This window comes from Pseudopodoces humilis, chromosome 29, assembly GCF_049639895.1.
Source record: "Pseudopodoces humilis isolate 2021_Gansu_Grassland_sample_001 chromosome 29, ASM4963989v1, whole genome shotgun sequence".
Classification (NCBI taxonomy): domain Eukaryota; kingdom Metazoa; phylum Chordata; class Aves; order Passeriformes; family Paridae; genus Pseudopodoces; species Pseudopodoces humilis.
Window position 1 is genome coordinate 621,759 of NC_142228.1, and position 13,473 is coordinate 635,231.

Consider the following 13,473-nt stretch of genomic DNA (forward strand, 5'->3'; position numbering starts at 1 on the left):
GCGGAGCAGATCGGCGGGGCGGAGCGCCAATCCCCGCCCTCGCTGCCGCGCGGCCCCGCCCCCGCCGCGCCTGGCCGAGGCGAGCGGAGCCGCGGGCGCTGCGGGCGGACAAGATGGCGGCGCCGGGCGAGTACTTCAGCGTGGGCAGCCAGGTGTCCTGCCGCACCTGCCAGGAGCAGCGCCTCCAGGGCGAGGTCGTCGCCTTCGACTACCCCAGCAAGATGCTGGCGCTCAGTATCCATCCGCCCGCGCCTCGCCGCGCTGGTCCCGGCCCCGGCGCGGCCCGCTCGGGCCTCTGCGGCCCGCCCGATGGGGAGCGGGGGGGGGCGTGAGGGAGGGAGGGGAAAGGGGGGAAGGAGGGGAGGGGGTGTGAGGGGATCGAGGTGGGCGGCGACAGGGAGGGGTTTGAGGGGTAGCGGGGAGACCCCCGAGGGAGGGGGGGAGTGGGGAGTCCGGCAGGGAGGTTTTGGGGGAATTGGAGAGACTTTTGTGGGGGTGAACGGGGGGATCGGTGAGGAGGGATTGGGGGGCCTTGTGATCGGTGAGCGGGGGGTTCAGGAGCCCTGTGCCCCGGAGAATGGGGGAGGCGGGGGTCTTGTGTTGGGTAAATGGATGTGGGGTGTCCTAGAGGGAGTTTTTGGGGGGAGTGAGGAGGTTTGGATTGGGGGGATTGGGGAGCCTGTATTGGGGTGAATGGGGAGAATGAGAGGCCCTGTATTAAAAAGAGCTTTTGAGGGGGAGTGGGGAGCCCTGCACTGGGTTAAACTGGGGGAGAGAGAACACCCAGTTTTGGGGAGAATAGGGGGGAACTTGTCCTGGAGGTTTTTTGGGGGGCAGTGAGGAACCCTGTATTGGGGTGTGTGGGGGCAGTGGGGTGTTCCTGGCCCCCCCCCAGTATAAATATATCTGGATACGGTTTTGTTTGGAATCTGCAGGGAATGGGAAAAGCCAAGGGCTGTTGGAAAACAGTGGAGACACCCAGGAGAGGGGGGGAAGGTGAATGCTCAGCTCAGGGCTGGCGTTGGAGTTCTGGGGGCCCAGGGGTGGGTTCTGCAGGGAATGAGGAGCTGGGAGAGGGTTTTGTGGCTGGAGCTGTGGGAAACACAATAGGAGAAGGCCCCCTGGGTGCCTGGGATGTGGCTGGAGCCAGGGGAGCTCCCAGGTCCCGCTAGAGACAGCAGGAAAATCCCGGAGGGTCCAACAGGTTGCTCAGTGCTGCTTGTCTGCCCCACAGAGGGCTGAGCGCTTCCCTTCCGCCTCTTCCTCCCAAAGCTGGGATGCTCCAGCTCATCCCCCAAAGGGAAAGATTGGAATTCCCTGGCTTTTTTTTAGGGGGGGCTCCACCTTGTGCTCAGGGGTGCTGGGAGGGGAGCAGGGATCTCCACGAGGATCTGTTCCAGGAGGAGATGGCGTTGGCACTCTCCGTGCCGTGCCCCCTGCTCCATCCCTTCGTCCATCCTCATGGGAGCAGGGGGTTGTGCAGGGATCCCTGGCAGCTCTGGAAGGGATGGGGTTTTTTTGGGGGGTGGTGTTTCATTCACAGAGCAGTACCAACAACAAACCTTGTGTGTCCCTCTCCTGGCAATTCCCTTCCTTCCAGAACAGGGAATGCTCCCAGGGAGGCTGCTGCCCGCAAGAGGAAAGAGTTCTGGTGGGAAAAAGTGCAAATTTGGTGGTGCTGGTTCAGGCCAGTGGTGGTGGTGGGCTGGTGCTGGTGGACCAGGACTGGAAAACTCAATCTGGAGCTGGGATAGACCAGGATCAGCACCAGATGGGTCCAGAGAGAGATGAGCGGCTCTGTTGGGATCACTGATTATCCCAAGAAGGGACAAGGGAGCAGAGGAGCTTCCCACAAACCCACCCTTCTCCCGGTTTGCTCCTGGACTGTGTCCCACCTATAAAAACCTCCCTCTGGATTTGTTTTCCTTAATCCCCCCCCTTCCAGAATGCCCTTCTTCCAGTGGCAAGCCCAACCACGCAGACATCCTGCTCGTAAACTTACAGTACGTGTCAGAAGTGGAAATAATCAATGACCGCACGGAAACGCCTCCCCCTTTAGCCTCCCTCAACGTCAGCAAGGTGAGAGAGCCCTTCCCGCAGGGATCTCCGGGAATCCTGCAGGGATCCAGCGGGATTCGCCTCTGGAGCTCGCCTGCTCCCAGCACAGCTTCCCCCAGCTCCGTTCTGGCTCTGGGCTTTGGCCATTTGGCTCTGGGTTTTAGTAGTTTGGCCTCTGGGTTTTATTGGGTTTAGGGTCTGGACTTTTGGCATTTAGGGCCTGGATTTTGGGTGGTTTTGGGGCATGGATTTTATGTCTAGATTTTTGCATTTGGGGACCTGGATTTTGGCATTTTTGGGATCTAAGGTGATCTTGTTTTGGGGCTTGGGTTCTGAGGGGTTTGGAGCCTGGGTTTGGTAGTTTGGGGTAGGTGGTGGTGTTTGGGGTCTGGATGATGCTGTTTTGGGTCTAGACTGGCGTTTTGGAGAGGACAGGAGGGGTGAAGATGTGGAGCTCATGGAATTCTGAGGAACTGCTTTTCATCCATCCTGGAAAGAAAGGGAAGGTGACCCCGAGCCCTCGGTGCTGGGCTGAATCCAGGTGTGGGGGGCTGACTTGTCACCTCCGTGTCCCACAGGGACACCTCTCCCGAGGCTTTGTGTCACAACAGGTGGCACCAGCTGGGTGTCCATCCCCTCCCCGGGTCCCTTCCCGATGGATTAACACCTCCGAGGTCCGGGATGACACAGCTGCCACCAAGATGTGACTGTTGGCTGTCACTGCAGCGAGTGACATGGCTGGGAGCGCAGCCTGAGGGATCCCCCTCAGGAATTCCAGTGCTCTCTGGTCTTCTCCAGCATCCCAGTGATTGTGGATTTGGTGTGTGGGGAAATTACAGATGGAGTCGAGCTGGAAGGGGCCACTCCAGTGGCAGGAGGGGGATTCTGTGGGGCCCTGCCCCACATCCCCTTCCCCATGGATGTTCAGGGACTGGGATGTTGGTGGCTGGTACTGGTTGTACTGGGAGGAGGAGGAGGAGGTGTGGGCACGTGGGAGTGCTGGTGGTGCTGCAGGGAACCCGGAGAGTTGGGGACTTTTGGGAACACCACCTGTGCCACGGGGCTGGTCACCAGAGGAGCTCGGCACAGCCATCCGCTGCCACTGCAGGAGATTCTGGAGGGATCCCCTCCATCGCCACCCAGGTGGGGTGAGGGCGACCCTGGCACTGGGGGACCCTGGCGTGGTTCTTGGTGGCCCTGGCACGAACCTTGGTGGCCCTGGCGGTCCCTCCCTGCGTGCTGCTGCTGATTCCGTCACTGATCCTGAGGGAGCGGGGAAGTGACTCATCCATTCATGCCGCCTGCACAAGGTGTGTGCAGGGGAGCCGTGGAGCTCCGTGCAGCGCTCACATCCAGGAGCCTGATCCGTTTCCTCTTGGCAAGCGTGGATGGGCAGGGGGAGCACGTGGTGCTGCAGGGGAGTGATGAGGGATGGGTGGATCCCCGTGGAAATGCTGGGGTGCTGCTGGCACCTCTCCGGGGTGTCCGGTCACCTCCCGGTGGCCTCTCCTCAGGGCTGTCCCCAAGCCTGGGTGCAGCAGCTGCTGTTGGAGCATCCCAAGGCTCGGGAAAGCCAGAGGCTTGGGACAGAGGGGATCTAAACCTCAGGCTGGGGAAGGGAGATCTGGTCTGGCTGGGAAGAGGATCTGCTCAGGGAGGGCACGGCACAGGGGATCCCCAGTGCTCGGTCCCACAGTTCCAGCCCATCCCAGTGTGGATGGTCGGGATCCAGGTCGGGATCCCAGTTCTCCAGCCTCGGGGTGGCTCCCCTACCTGGATGAGGGGCAGGGAAGGGTGTGGGGTGCAGGGAAGTTCCTGTGGAACGTTGTGCCTGGTTTGGAAGCCTGCCTGGTGGTCTTGGAGAGAGCAGTTCTGCCATGGCATGGGGTGGGTGGCTTGTGAAGGTGAGGAAGGCTCCTGTCCCTGTTGGGAGGGAGGAGGACGGGGAGCACACGGGGAGCGTCCCCCTGCAGTGGCTGCTCCCAGGGCACCGAGGGGGGACATGGCTGGGAGAGGCACTGAAGTGTCCCCAGCCAGAGGGAGCTTGGCCTTTCCCTACCCAGAGGGGCTTCGGGAGGGGTGAAACCCCCTCAGCCAGCGCCAGGAAGCCAGTCCAGCTCTGGGTGTGCTCCCAGGAATGAGGAGGCTCCAGGAGGAGGAAGAGGAGGGATGATGCTGATGTGGCTCCTCCACTGCGGCATCTCCAGCCAGGAAAAGGCAGCTGGTCCAGGGCTGCTGCCTCCAGGCGCTGCATCCTTCTCCTCCCACATCCATGGGATTCAACATGGGGGATGCCAGGGTCGGGGTTTTCCATCTCTATTCCAGCACCCTGTGTGTAATCACACCTCCCCACACACGGATGCGACTCCCAGATAACCAATTCTGGTTATTTTTTGGGAGCAAATCAATTGCTGCAGGCTAAAGTTGCTCGTACTCCTGCATGGAGCGTTTACTCCCAGCGTGTCGGGTATTTCAGGCTCCTCTTCCCCATCTCCCTCCCAAGTAAAGGGAGCAGTGAGGGTGGTTTGCACCTAAAATGCCAGAACTAATTCAGAAGAGGCCAAGGGGAAGGGACAGGGGGATGTGGAAAGGTGGCACCACCATCCCCCAAATCTCTGGCAGTGGTGAGGATGCCTCAGCAGGGGAATTCAGGCTGGAATCACAAGGGACAGAGCTGTGTTGGGGGGGTCCCTGTGCCCCCTCATTGCTCCCAGCCCAATTCCCTGTCCCTGTGTTTTCCCAGCTTGCCAACAAAGCACGGACGGAGAAGGAGGAGAAGATGAGCCAGGCATATGCAATTAGTGCTGGTGTCTCTCTGGAGGGGCAGCAGCTCTTCCAGACCATCCATAAGACGTAAGTGCCCACCTCGGGGTCCCCAGTCCCCACCTCGGGGTCCCCAGGCTGCTTTTTGGGGGATTCCCTTTGCTGGGTCGCTGTGGGACGCTCTGATGTGTCCTGGGATGTGCTGGATGGGATCCTCGGGGAGGGAGGGTGGCTCCCTGCCCGCTCCCTGCCCCTTCCTGGCACATCCCACCCCCCTGGGCTCCCACCCCTCTCCAGCTGCAGTGACCTGGGGGGCTCTTTTCCCTCTCACTGGGACACAGACCCACCCCGGGGGGCAGTGGTGGCTTTCCCAGGCCAGCTGGCGTTCCCTGATCCCGTTGTCCCTCCCCTCAGCATTAAAGACTGTAAATGGCAGGAGAAGAACATAGTTGTGATGGAAGAAGTCGTCATTGCCCCTCCGTACCAGGTGGAAAACTGTAAAGGCAAAGAGGGAAGCGCCCTGAGCCACGTACGCAAAATAGTGAGTGTGGGCTGGGGAGCCTGGGGGTGCTGGGAGGGGGACACGTCCCTGGGGACACCCAGGAGCCCGTCCTGGCCGTCCCCTTCCCTCTCCAGATCCCCCTCCCACCCTTCCTTGAGCTGTGTGTTCAGCGTGGTGAGGAGGGGACAGACGGGGCGGGTGTCACCTCCCTGGGGACACCCCAGCCCTTCCCGGGGCTCTGCAGCCCCCCTTGGGCACCGTTCCTCCCCTAAGCCCCCCTTCCCCTGCAGGTGGAGAAACACTTCAGGGACGTGGAGAGCCAGAAGGTCCTGCAGCGTTCACAAGCACAGCAGACACAGAAGGACACGTCCCTCTCATCCTGAGGCCACCTCGGGCTCACCCCGTCCCCGTGTCCCCTCCCCGGAGGTGGCACTGGGGGCACCTTCAACTTTTATTTCCTTTTTTTTTTTTTTTTTTTTTTTTTTTTTTCTCTTGGGAATCTCAACCAATTCCAAACTTTAGACTTTAAAACAAACGAGAAAAAAAAAAAGAATAATTTAAAGCTCCTCACGCATTACTTGACTAACAGACTTTGTTTTTCTGCCATGGTTTCTCCCTCCAGCCAGTCAGACTCTGTTAATTTTATTTTTTGGGCTTTTTTTTTTCCTTTTCCTCCCAATTCCTGCCTCCCTCTTCCCCAAAATGCCCCCCAGAAAATAAAGCTAACGAGCTGACTGTGGTGGCCCACCCGGGACCCTTGTGACCTACGTGGTCTCGTTTTAATTTTGTTTGCACAGGGCAAGGCTTGAATTAGTCTTATTTTTCTTATCTTTAAATATATATATGAATATATATTAAAATGTTCTTTAAATATTTGTCTGCTTCTAGCAGGGTCGTGGCAAAAAAATCCCTCTAACCTCCCCTGGGAGCAGCCAGAACCTGGATTTGGGGTTTTCTCCCCATTTCCTTTATGTTTTTAAATTTTTTTGCCCTTTTTCGTTTAATTTTTAATTTCCTTTTTAATTTTAATTTTTTGTTTTTTGCCACGATCCTCCCCCCTCCCCATTTTATTTCCTTTCGTTTTTTTTTTTTTTTTATTATTATTATTAAAGAAAAAAAAAAAAAAAGCAGATCAAACTCAAAACGATTCAAGCCCTGCCTTTAGGAAAGTTAAAGATTAAAAAAAAAAAATTAAAAAAAAAAAAAAGAAAAAAAAAGGAAAATTTTTTAGTCTTGTTTAGCAAAAAACAATAAAAACCCGAAATTTTTTTAACCATCACCGGAGTCTGTGAGGGCTCAATGGGGGCGTGGCCATGGGGGCGTGGCGGGGGCGTGGCTTCATTGTGGGCGGGGCCATGGGAGGGGGCGTGATCGGGGGCGGGGTTTGCTCTAACGGGGCGGGGCCTGGCGCGGCAATGAGGGGTCGCGGGGTTGATTTGGCGCGGTGTAGGGCACGGCAGGGGTTCCGCTGCAAGAGGCGCGGGTTCAGGGAGAAGGCGGGGCCTGGGGAGGATGGAGGCTCGGTGCGAGCGGCGGTTCAGAGCGGGGCCGCGGCTCCGGGACGGGGAACGCGCTTTGACCGGAGGGGCGCGGCCTGAGGGCAATGAGCGTGCTCCAAATGAGGGGGCGTGGCTTCCCCTTGGCGGGGCGCTGGGCGGCGCTGATTGGTCCGCGAGCCGGCACTTCCGGCGCGGCACTTCCGACGGGACAGCCCGGTAATGGCGGCGGGCCGCGGGTGGAGGCGGCGGGCGCTTCGCCTGCTCACGGCGGGCGGCGGCGTCCTGCTCACCCGCTTCCCCTTCTGGCACTGCTTCAGCGGGCTCCTGCTGTGCGCGGAGCGCGCCGACCTGCGCCGGTGCGCGCCCGGGGCTCGGGACGGGCCGGGGCGCCTGCAAGTGGTGGTGGGGAGGGGGCCCGGGCGGGGGCTGCAGGTGCAGGCGGGAAGGGGCGGGCGTGGGGCTGGGGGAGATCTGGGAGAGTCCGCGGGTGGGTGTGGGGCTCTGAGGGTCTGGGGGAGAGCCCCGAGGGTCAGGGGGCCGGAGCCTGGTGTGGGGCGTGGGAGAAGCGCGGGGCGGTGTGTGGGGCTGTGAGGGGCTGGGGGGCTGTGAGGGGCTGGGGGGGCTGTGAGGGGCTGGGGGGGGGGGCTGTGAGGGCTGTGAGGGGCTGGGGGGGCTGTGAGGGGCTGGGGGGGCTGTGTGAGGGCTGTGAGGGGCTGGGGGGCTGTGAGGGCTGTGAGGGGCTGGGGGGGCTGTGAGGGGCTGGGGGGGCTGTGAGGGGCTGGGGGGGGGCTGTGAGGGGCTGGGGGGCTGTGAGGGGCTGTGAGGGGCTGGGGGGCTGTGAGGGGCTGGGGGGCTGTGAGGGGCTGGGGGGCTGTGAGGGGCTGTGAGGGGCTGGGGGGGCTGGGGGGGCTGTGAGGGGCTGGGGGGCTGCTGAGGTGCGGGGTACCTGGGGGGCTCCTGGGTCAGTGTGGGGCTGCTCCGGGTGAAAGGGACCCTCGCTGGGGCTGGGACAGGTGGGGTTTGAGGTGGGGTTGGGGGGTTTGGGGTGGTTCAGGGGGGTTTGGGGTGGTTCAGGGGGGTTTGGGGTGGTTCAGGGGGGTTTGAGTGGGGCCCGGAGCTGCTGCCTGGGGCTGAGGGGCAGCGCTGGGCTCTGGGGAAGGGGTCCCAGCAGCAGTGGGGGGCACGGGGGGGCTCTGTGGGGCACGGAGGGGCTGTGGCTCACCGATAACCCCGGGGGAGGGTCTGGGGGCTCGGGGTGAGTCTGGGGGTGCCGGAGCCGCCATCCCCGCAGGAAGCCGGACATCCCGGTGCCCTACCTGTACGTGGACATGGGCGTGGCCGTGCTCTGCGCCAGCTTCATGTCCTTCGGGGTCAAGCGGCGCTGGTTCGCGCTGGGGGCCGCGCTGCAGCTGGCGGTGGCCACCTACGCCGCCCACGTCGGGGGCCACGTCCACTACGGCGACTGGCTGAAGGTGAGAGCCCGCGGCCCCCGCGGCCCCGCGGCGGCCCCGGGGCGGCCGTGACGCCGCCGTGGCCCCGCAGGTGCGGATGTACTCGCGCACCATCGCCATCATCGGCGGCTTCCTCATCCTGGCCAGCGGCGCCGGGGAGCTGTACCGGCAGAAACCGCGCAGCCGCTCGCTGCAGTCCACGGGACAGGTGTTCCTGGGCATCTACCTCATCTGCCAGGTAACGGGGACAGCTGGGGACAGCCTGGGGACAGCCAGGGGACAGCAGGGGACAGCAGGGGACAGCCTGGGGATGGCCAGGGGACAGCAGGGGACAGCCTGGGGACAGCTGGGGACAGCCTGGGGACAGCCAGGGGACAGCCTGGGGACAGCCAGGGCCGGTGGCCACAGCTGCGGGCTGGGCACACAGGTCCCTGCAGGAGAAGCTCCATCCCCATCACTCGCCCTGCTGCCACTGTCCCCAGAGTCCCCAGTATCCCCAATGTCCCCAGAGTCCCCAGAGTCCCCAGTATCCCCAGAGTCCCCAGTATCCCCAATGTCCCCAGAGTCCCCAGTATCCCCGGTGTCCCCATTTCCCCGGTGTCCCCTGTCCCCGCAGGCCTACTCCCTGCAGCACAGCACCGAGGACCGCGTGGCCTACCTGGACCACCTCCTGGGGGGTGAGCTGGCCCTGCAGCTGCTGTTCCTGCTCTACGGGCTGCTGGCCCTGGCCTTCCTGTCGGGTTACTACGTGCGGGCGGCGGCGCAGGTTCTGGCCGTGCTGCTGCCCCTGGCCATCCTCCTCATCGACGGCAACCTGGGCTACTGGCACGCCCTGCGCCGCGTCGAGTTCTGGAACCAGATGAAGCTCATCGGCCAAAACGTCGGCATCTTCGGGGCCGTGGTCATCCTGGCCACCGACGGATGAGGGGACGGCGTGGGATGAGCGGGGGATCGGGGCTGGGAGGGGTTTTTTAAGGAGCACCACTATTTATTGGTTGATTTTGTTTTTTGTGTTGTTTGTAAATATTTGATAATTGTGGCGGAGGACGGGTGGGGGGTCCTGCCTGGGGGGTGGCGGCCACTGTGTGGCCTGGGCCCCTCTCCCTGCTGAGGGGTGTCACTGCTCCCCCCCCCAAAAAAAATGTATTTTTACTGATGCACTGAGAAATCTTTAATGTCTCGCTCTGGGGGCTTTGGGTGCCAGGGGGAGGGGGCTGCAGCTTTGGGGGGCAGCAGCTGCTTTTGGGGTCCTGGAACTGCAGGGCAGGAACGCTCTGGGGAGCTGCTTTGGGGGAAGAGCTTTCAGAGGAGTCACTTTTGGGGGGAGCTGATTCGGGGGAGATGCTTTGGGGGGCTTGGAGGGCAGAGCTCTGGCAGCTTGGGGTGGAGGGGCTGATTTGGGGGACCTTCATGGGGAGCCACTTTGGGGGGGACAGGTCTGGGGAGGGACATGGGCCTTAGAGGAGCTGCTTGAGGGGGAGCCACTCTGGGGACCCGGTGGAGGAGCTGTGGGTGTTCTGGCACGGGTGGGGGTCCCAGAGGGACCCAGGGAGGGCCTGGCAGCCCCCGGGGTCCCGGCAGGCTGTGTCCTCACTGTCCCCGGGCTGTGTGTGTCCCCCCGGGGCTGGGCAGGGCTCTGTGTCCCCCCCCAGGGCTGTGCAGGTGTCCGTGTGTCCCCCCCGGCCGGGACAGGTGTCCGTGTGTCCCTCTCCGGGGCTGTGCAGGTGTCCGTGTGTCCCCCCCGGCCGGGACAGGTGTCCGTGTGTCCCCCCCGGCCGGGACAGGTGTCCGTGTGTCCCCCCCGGCCGGGACAGGTGTCCGTGTGTCCCCCCGGCCGGGACAGGTGTCCGTGTGTCCCCCCCGGCCGGGACAGGTGTCCGTGTGTCCCCCCGGCCGGGACAGGTGTCCGTGTCCCCCCCGGGCTGGCCGGAAAAGCAAACAGCGCTGATAAGGGGCTTCCTCCGGGGGGCCCTAATGCGCCTCCGGCGGAACCGGGGCCATAAAACGCGGGCAGGCGGCAGAGCCGTGTTTGCTCGGGGGGGCCACCGCGGCTCCTCACCCCCCGGGACTCCCCCGGCTGCTCCAGCCCCCCGCCTTCGCCCCCAGACCCTCCTCTTCCTCCTCGCTGCCCTTGCAGCGGTGGGGGCATGCAGGGGACACCCCCCTGTCCCCATCGGGGTCCCCCCCTGTGCCGGGGGGTGCAGCCCGCGCCCCCCCCGCCGGCAGAGCCATCCTGTGACCTTTGGAAAATGTCTGTTTGCTGTCACCCGGATAAATGGGGCAGAACGCTCCCGCCTCCCCCCGACCCCCCCGCGGCTGCCGGGGGGCGCTGGGGGCCACCCGCGCCCCGATCCCCCCCCCCAGGCCGGGGGACATCTGTGACAACGCGGTGACATTGTCGCTGTGGCGGGGTCCCCCCAGACCCCGGGATGGGGCAGATCCCCCCCTGCGCCGGGGCTGGGGGGGGCCAGCCCCATCCCCTCTGCCTCAGTTTCCCCGGACACGCGTCAGGTCCCGCGGGGGGGTCCCCGCAGCCCCCTCGGTCCCATCAGCTCCGCATCGGCCGCGGGGACGTGGAAGGTTCGTGGCTGGGGGGGGTGGGGGGGGCGCTCCCCCCTCCCGGCGCTGCCCGAGCCCGGCGCCGCTCGGCCGGGACCCCCCGCCCGTGTCCCCCGCTCCCGGAGGGTGTCACAGAGCGGCCACGCCACGGGGGACAGCCCCCGCCACTGCCACCAGCCGCGTCCCCGCCGCCGCCGCTCGCCGGGTGACAGCCGGGGCACGAGTGCGGAGCGCGTCCCCTCCGGCCGGGGCTGGCACCCTCCCGTGTCCCCTCCGGCCGGGGCTGGCACCCTCCCGTGTCCCCTCCGGCCGGATCCAGCCGGGCTGGTGCCCCCCCCGGTGTCCCCCCTGTGTCCCCACGGGCCGTGTCCCCTCCAGCCCGGCCCCTCCTCGCCACCGGCCGGAGATGCGGCTGCGGCTGGGTGGGGCCATCCCGGCGTTTTTGGGGACCCCCTTCTGCCACCTCTCCCCATCGCCGCAGCCCCACGGTGGCTTTGGTGGCCCCTGCCCGGCGGGCACGTCCCCGCCGCGTCCCGCCGTGCCTCAGTTTCCCCCGGAGCCGGTGATTGCTCCTTAATGGTAAATCCATAACGGACTGGGGGGCTGGAAAGGCCACCTCATCCGTCCTGGGGAGGTGACAGCGATCGATGGCCGTGGCGGGGGCTGCGGTGACAGGGCCGTGGTGGCGGCTTCGTGCCCCGTCTGGGGAAACTGAGGCAGCCGTGGCTGCGGGTGTGTCTGCCCCCTTCACTGTCCCCCGTGGGTGGCTTGTCCCATGTGCCGTGTTTGTGTCCCTGGGTGTGGCTGATGTCCCTGCGTCCCGCTGTCACACCCCGAGGCTGTCCCAGGGCAGGTTTGTGTGCCAGGGCTGCGTGTGACATCCGTGTCCCTTTCCTGTGTCCCTGTCCTGTGTCCCTGTGCCAGGGCTGTGTCACACCCGTGTCCCTGTCCTGTGTCCTGTCCTGTGTCCCTGTGCCACTGCTGCCTGTCACATCTGTCATGTGCCTGTCTCACCTGCCTGTGCCGTGGTGACACGACACATCTGTGCCCATGTCCCGTGCCCGTCTGGCGTTGCCGTGTCCGTGTCCTGTGGCCACACGCGTGTCCCCGTGTCTGTCCGTGTGTCCCCCTGTCCCCGTGTCCGTGTGTCCCCGCCGTGTCCCCGCCCCGCTCTGTCCTCCCCAGCCTCAGTGCCCCGGGCCGGGGGCTGTGCCGGGGGACAGTGACAAGGTGCTGGCACGTGTCGCCTGCCCGTGGCGGGGGGGCCGCAGGGTCCTGCGTGCCCGTGGGTCTGTCACGCGTGAGGGAGGAGCCACCAGCCCCCCTCGGGCTATAAAACCCCGGGCGGGTGCAGGAGCCGCCGTGTCCCCGGCACTGTCACCCCACTGCCAGGCCCTACCTGTCACCTCTGCCTCCGCCGTCGTGAGTGCAGGGACGGGGCTGGGGTCCCGGGGGGTCCCTGAGGGGAGGTCGGGACCCCAGGAGGGACAATCACCTTGGGGACCTGTGGGGTCCCTTGGGGTGCACGTGGGTCTGTGGGGTCCTTGGGGGTGGGACAGCTCCCTTGGGGACACTGCGGGGGGGTCTCCGGGAGGGAGATGTCCCCGTTGGATATGGGGGGGTCCCGGGGGGTGAAGATGTCCCTTCAGGGGGGCTGGGGTCCCGGGTGGGGGATGAAACAATCCTCTGGGGAGCTGGGGGTGCTCTGAGGGTGTGACATTCCCACAGGGAACGGGGTCCCGGGGTGTGGTGGGGGGCAGAGCTGGGTCGGGGGTCCCGGGGACGATTGGGGGTGCCCCACCCGCAGCCGCCCCTCGCCCCCGTCCCCCGCAGATGGTGATGTCCCCGCGGCCGTGGCGCACGCTGGTGGCCGTGTCCCTCTGTGTCCTGCTGTGCCTGGCGGCCGCGTACCCCCCGAAACCCGAGAGCCCCGGGGACGACGCGTCCCCCGAGGAGATGGCCCGGTACTTCTCGGCCCTTCGCCACTACATCAACCTGGTCACGCGGCAGAGGTGAGCGACAGGGCCGGACACGCGTCCCCCTTGGTGCGCCCGTCCCTGTCCCCGCGCACCCCTGGGCTCCGCGCGCGCGCCCGCGGGGTCCCCGTTGCTCACGCGCGCTCCCGTGTCCCGCAGGTACGGGAAACGCTCCAGCCCCGGCGCCGCGGTGGCGGAGCTGCTCCTGGGGGCCGGCAGTGACAGGTCACGGTGAGTGTCCCTGTCGCCGTCCCCCTCCCTGGCTGCACACAGGGGCTGCGCTGTCGCCCGCACGCCGGGGTGGGGGTCCCGGGGCCGTTCGGGGTCCCGGGGGGGTTCGGGGGTCTCGTTCCCCCTTTTCTCACACCGGCTCTTCCCGCAGGTTCGATGACGACTCCTCGTGGTGACCGCCCCGCCCAGCCCCCCTGTCCCCCAAATCCTCCCCATCTCTCCAGGTCCCCCCAGGGGACCCAGGGCCAGCGCGGGACCCCCCGCTGGAGGGCCGGGGACCCCCAGAACCCGGCCCGGGGGCGTCCCGCTGTCGGGGGGAGCCCCCGACCCCGTCCCCTCCCCACCGCTGTCGGGGGGCCCCGCGTGGTCCCTGCACAGCGACAATAAAGAGCAGCTCGTGGGCACGGCCGGCTCCGCGCTGAGTGCGGGGGGCG

The 13,473-nt window shown here is 64.9% G+C and overlaps 3 protein-coding genes across 3 annotated transcripts; all 3 read left to right on the forward strand.

The window, feature by feature from the left end:
- The first annotated feature begins 65 nt into the window (after positions 1-65).
- LSM12 (LSM12 homolog) lies at positions 66-6,028 on the forward strand. The gene is made up of 5 exons (XM_005532454.3): positions 66-234; positions 1,946-2,079; positions 4,802-4,911; positions 5,236-5,362; positions 5,614-6,028. Exons 1-5 carry the CDS (start codon positions 114-116, stop codon positions 5,704-5,706), a joined length of 585 nt encoding a protein of 194 aa, XP_005532511.1. The 5' UTR covers positions 66-113; the 3' UTR covers positions 5,707-6,028.
- A 1,009-nt stretch (positions 6,029-7,037) lies between these two features.
- Positions 7,038-9,236, forward strand: TMEM101 (transmembrane protein 101). The gene is made up of 4 exons (XM_005532455.3): positions 7,038-7,178; positions 8,114-8,294; positions 8,365-8,511; positions 8,890-9,236. The coding sequence occupies exons 1-4, from the start codon at positions 7,042-7,044 to the stop codon at positions 9,196-9,198; spliced, it is 774 nt and encodes a 257-aa protein (XP_005532512.2). The 5' UTR covers positions 7,038-7,041; the 3' UTR covers positions 9,199-9,236.
- Positions 9,237-12,665: 3,429 nt separating this feature from the next.
- Positions 12,666-13,239, forward strand: LOC102104369 (peptide YY). The gene is made up of 3 exons (XM_005532483.2): positions 12,666-12,844; positions 12,968-13,039; positions 13,191-13,239. The coding sequence occupies exons 1-3, from the start codon at positions 12,666-12,668 to the stop codon at positions 13,213-13,215; spliced, it is 276 nt and encodes a 91-aa protein (XP_005532540.1). The 3' UTR covers positions 13,216-13,239.
- Positions 13,240-13,473: the final 234 nt, after the last annotated feature.

Excerpts from the sequence above, each read along its gene's own strand:
- TMEM101 (XM_005532455.3), top strand. The coding sequence starts at position 7,042 with ATGGCGGCGGGCCGCGGGTGGAGGCGGCGGGCGCTTCGCCTGCTCACG. Across the intron at positions 7,179-8,113 it reads GAGCGCGCCGACCTGCGCCG|GAAGCCGGACATCCCGGTGC; the intron begins GTGCGCGCCCGG and ends CCATCCCCGCAG. Across the intron at positions 8,512-8,889 it reads GCATCTACCTCATCTGCCAG|GCCTACTCCCTGCAGCACAG; the intron begins GTAACGGGGACA and ends CTGTCCCCGCAG.
- LSM12 (XM_005532454.3), top strand. The coding sequence starts at position 114 with ATGGCGGCGCCGGGCGAGTACTTCAGCGTGGGCAGCCAGGTGTCCTGC. Across the intron at positions 4,912-5,235 it reads TTCCAGACCATCCATAAGAC|CATTAAAGACTGTAAATGGC; the intron begins GTAAGTGCCCAC and ends CCCTCCCCTCAG. Across the intron at positions 5,363-5,613 it reads TGAGCCACGTACGCAAAATA|GTGGAGAAACACTTCAGGGA; the intron begins GTGAGTGTGGGC and ends CTTCCCCTGCAG.
- LOC102104369 (XM_005532483.2), top strand. The coding sequence starts at position 12,666 with ATGGTGATGTCCCCGCGGCCGTGGCGCACGCTGGTGGCCGTGTCCCTC. Across the intron at positions 12,845-12,967 it reads AACCTGGTCACGCGGCAGAG|GTACGGGAAACGCTCCAGCC; the intron begins GTGAGCGACAGG and ends CGTGTCCCGCAG. Across the intron at positions 13,040-13,190 it reads GCCGGCAGTGACAGGTCACG|GTTCGATGACGACTCCTCGT; the intron begins GTGAGTGTCCCT and ends CTCTTCCCGCAG.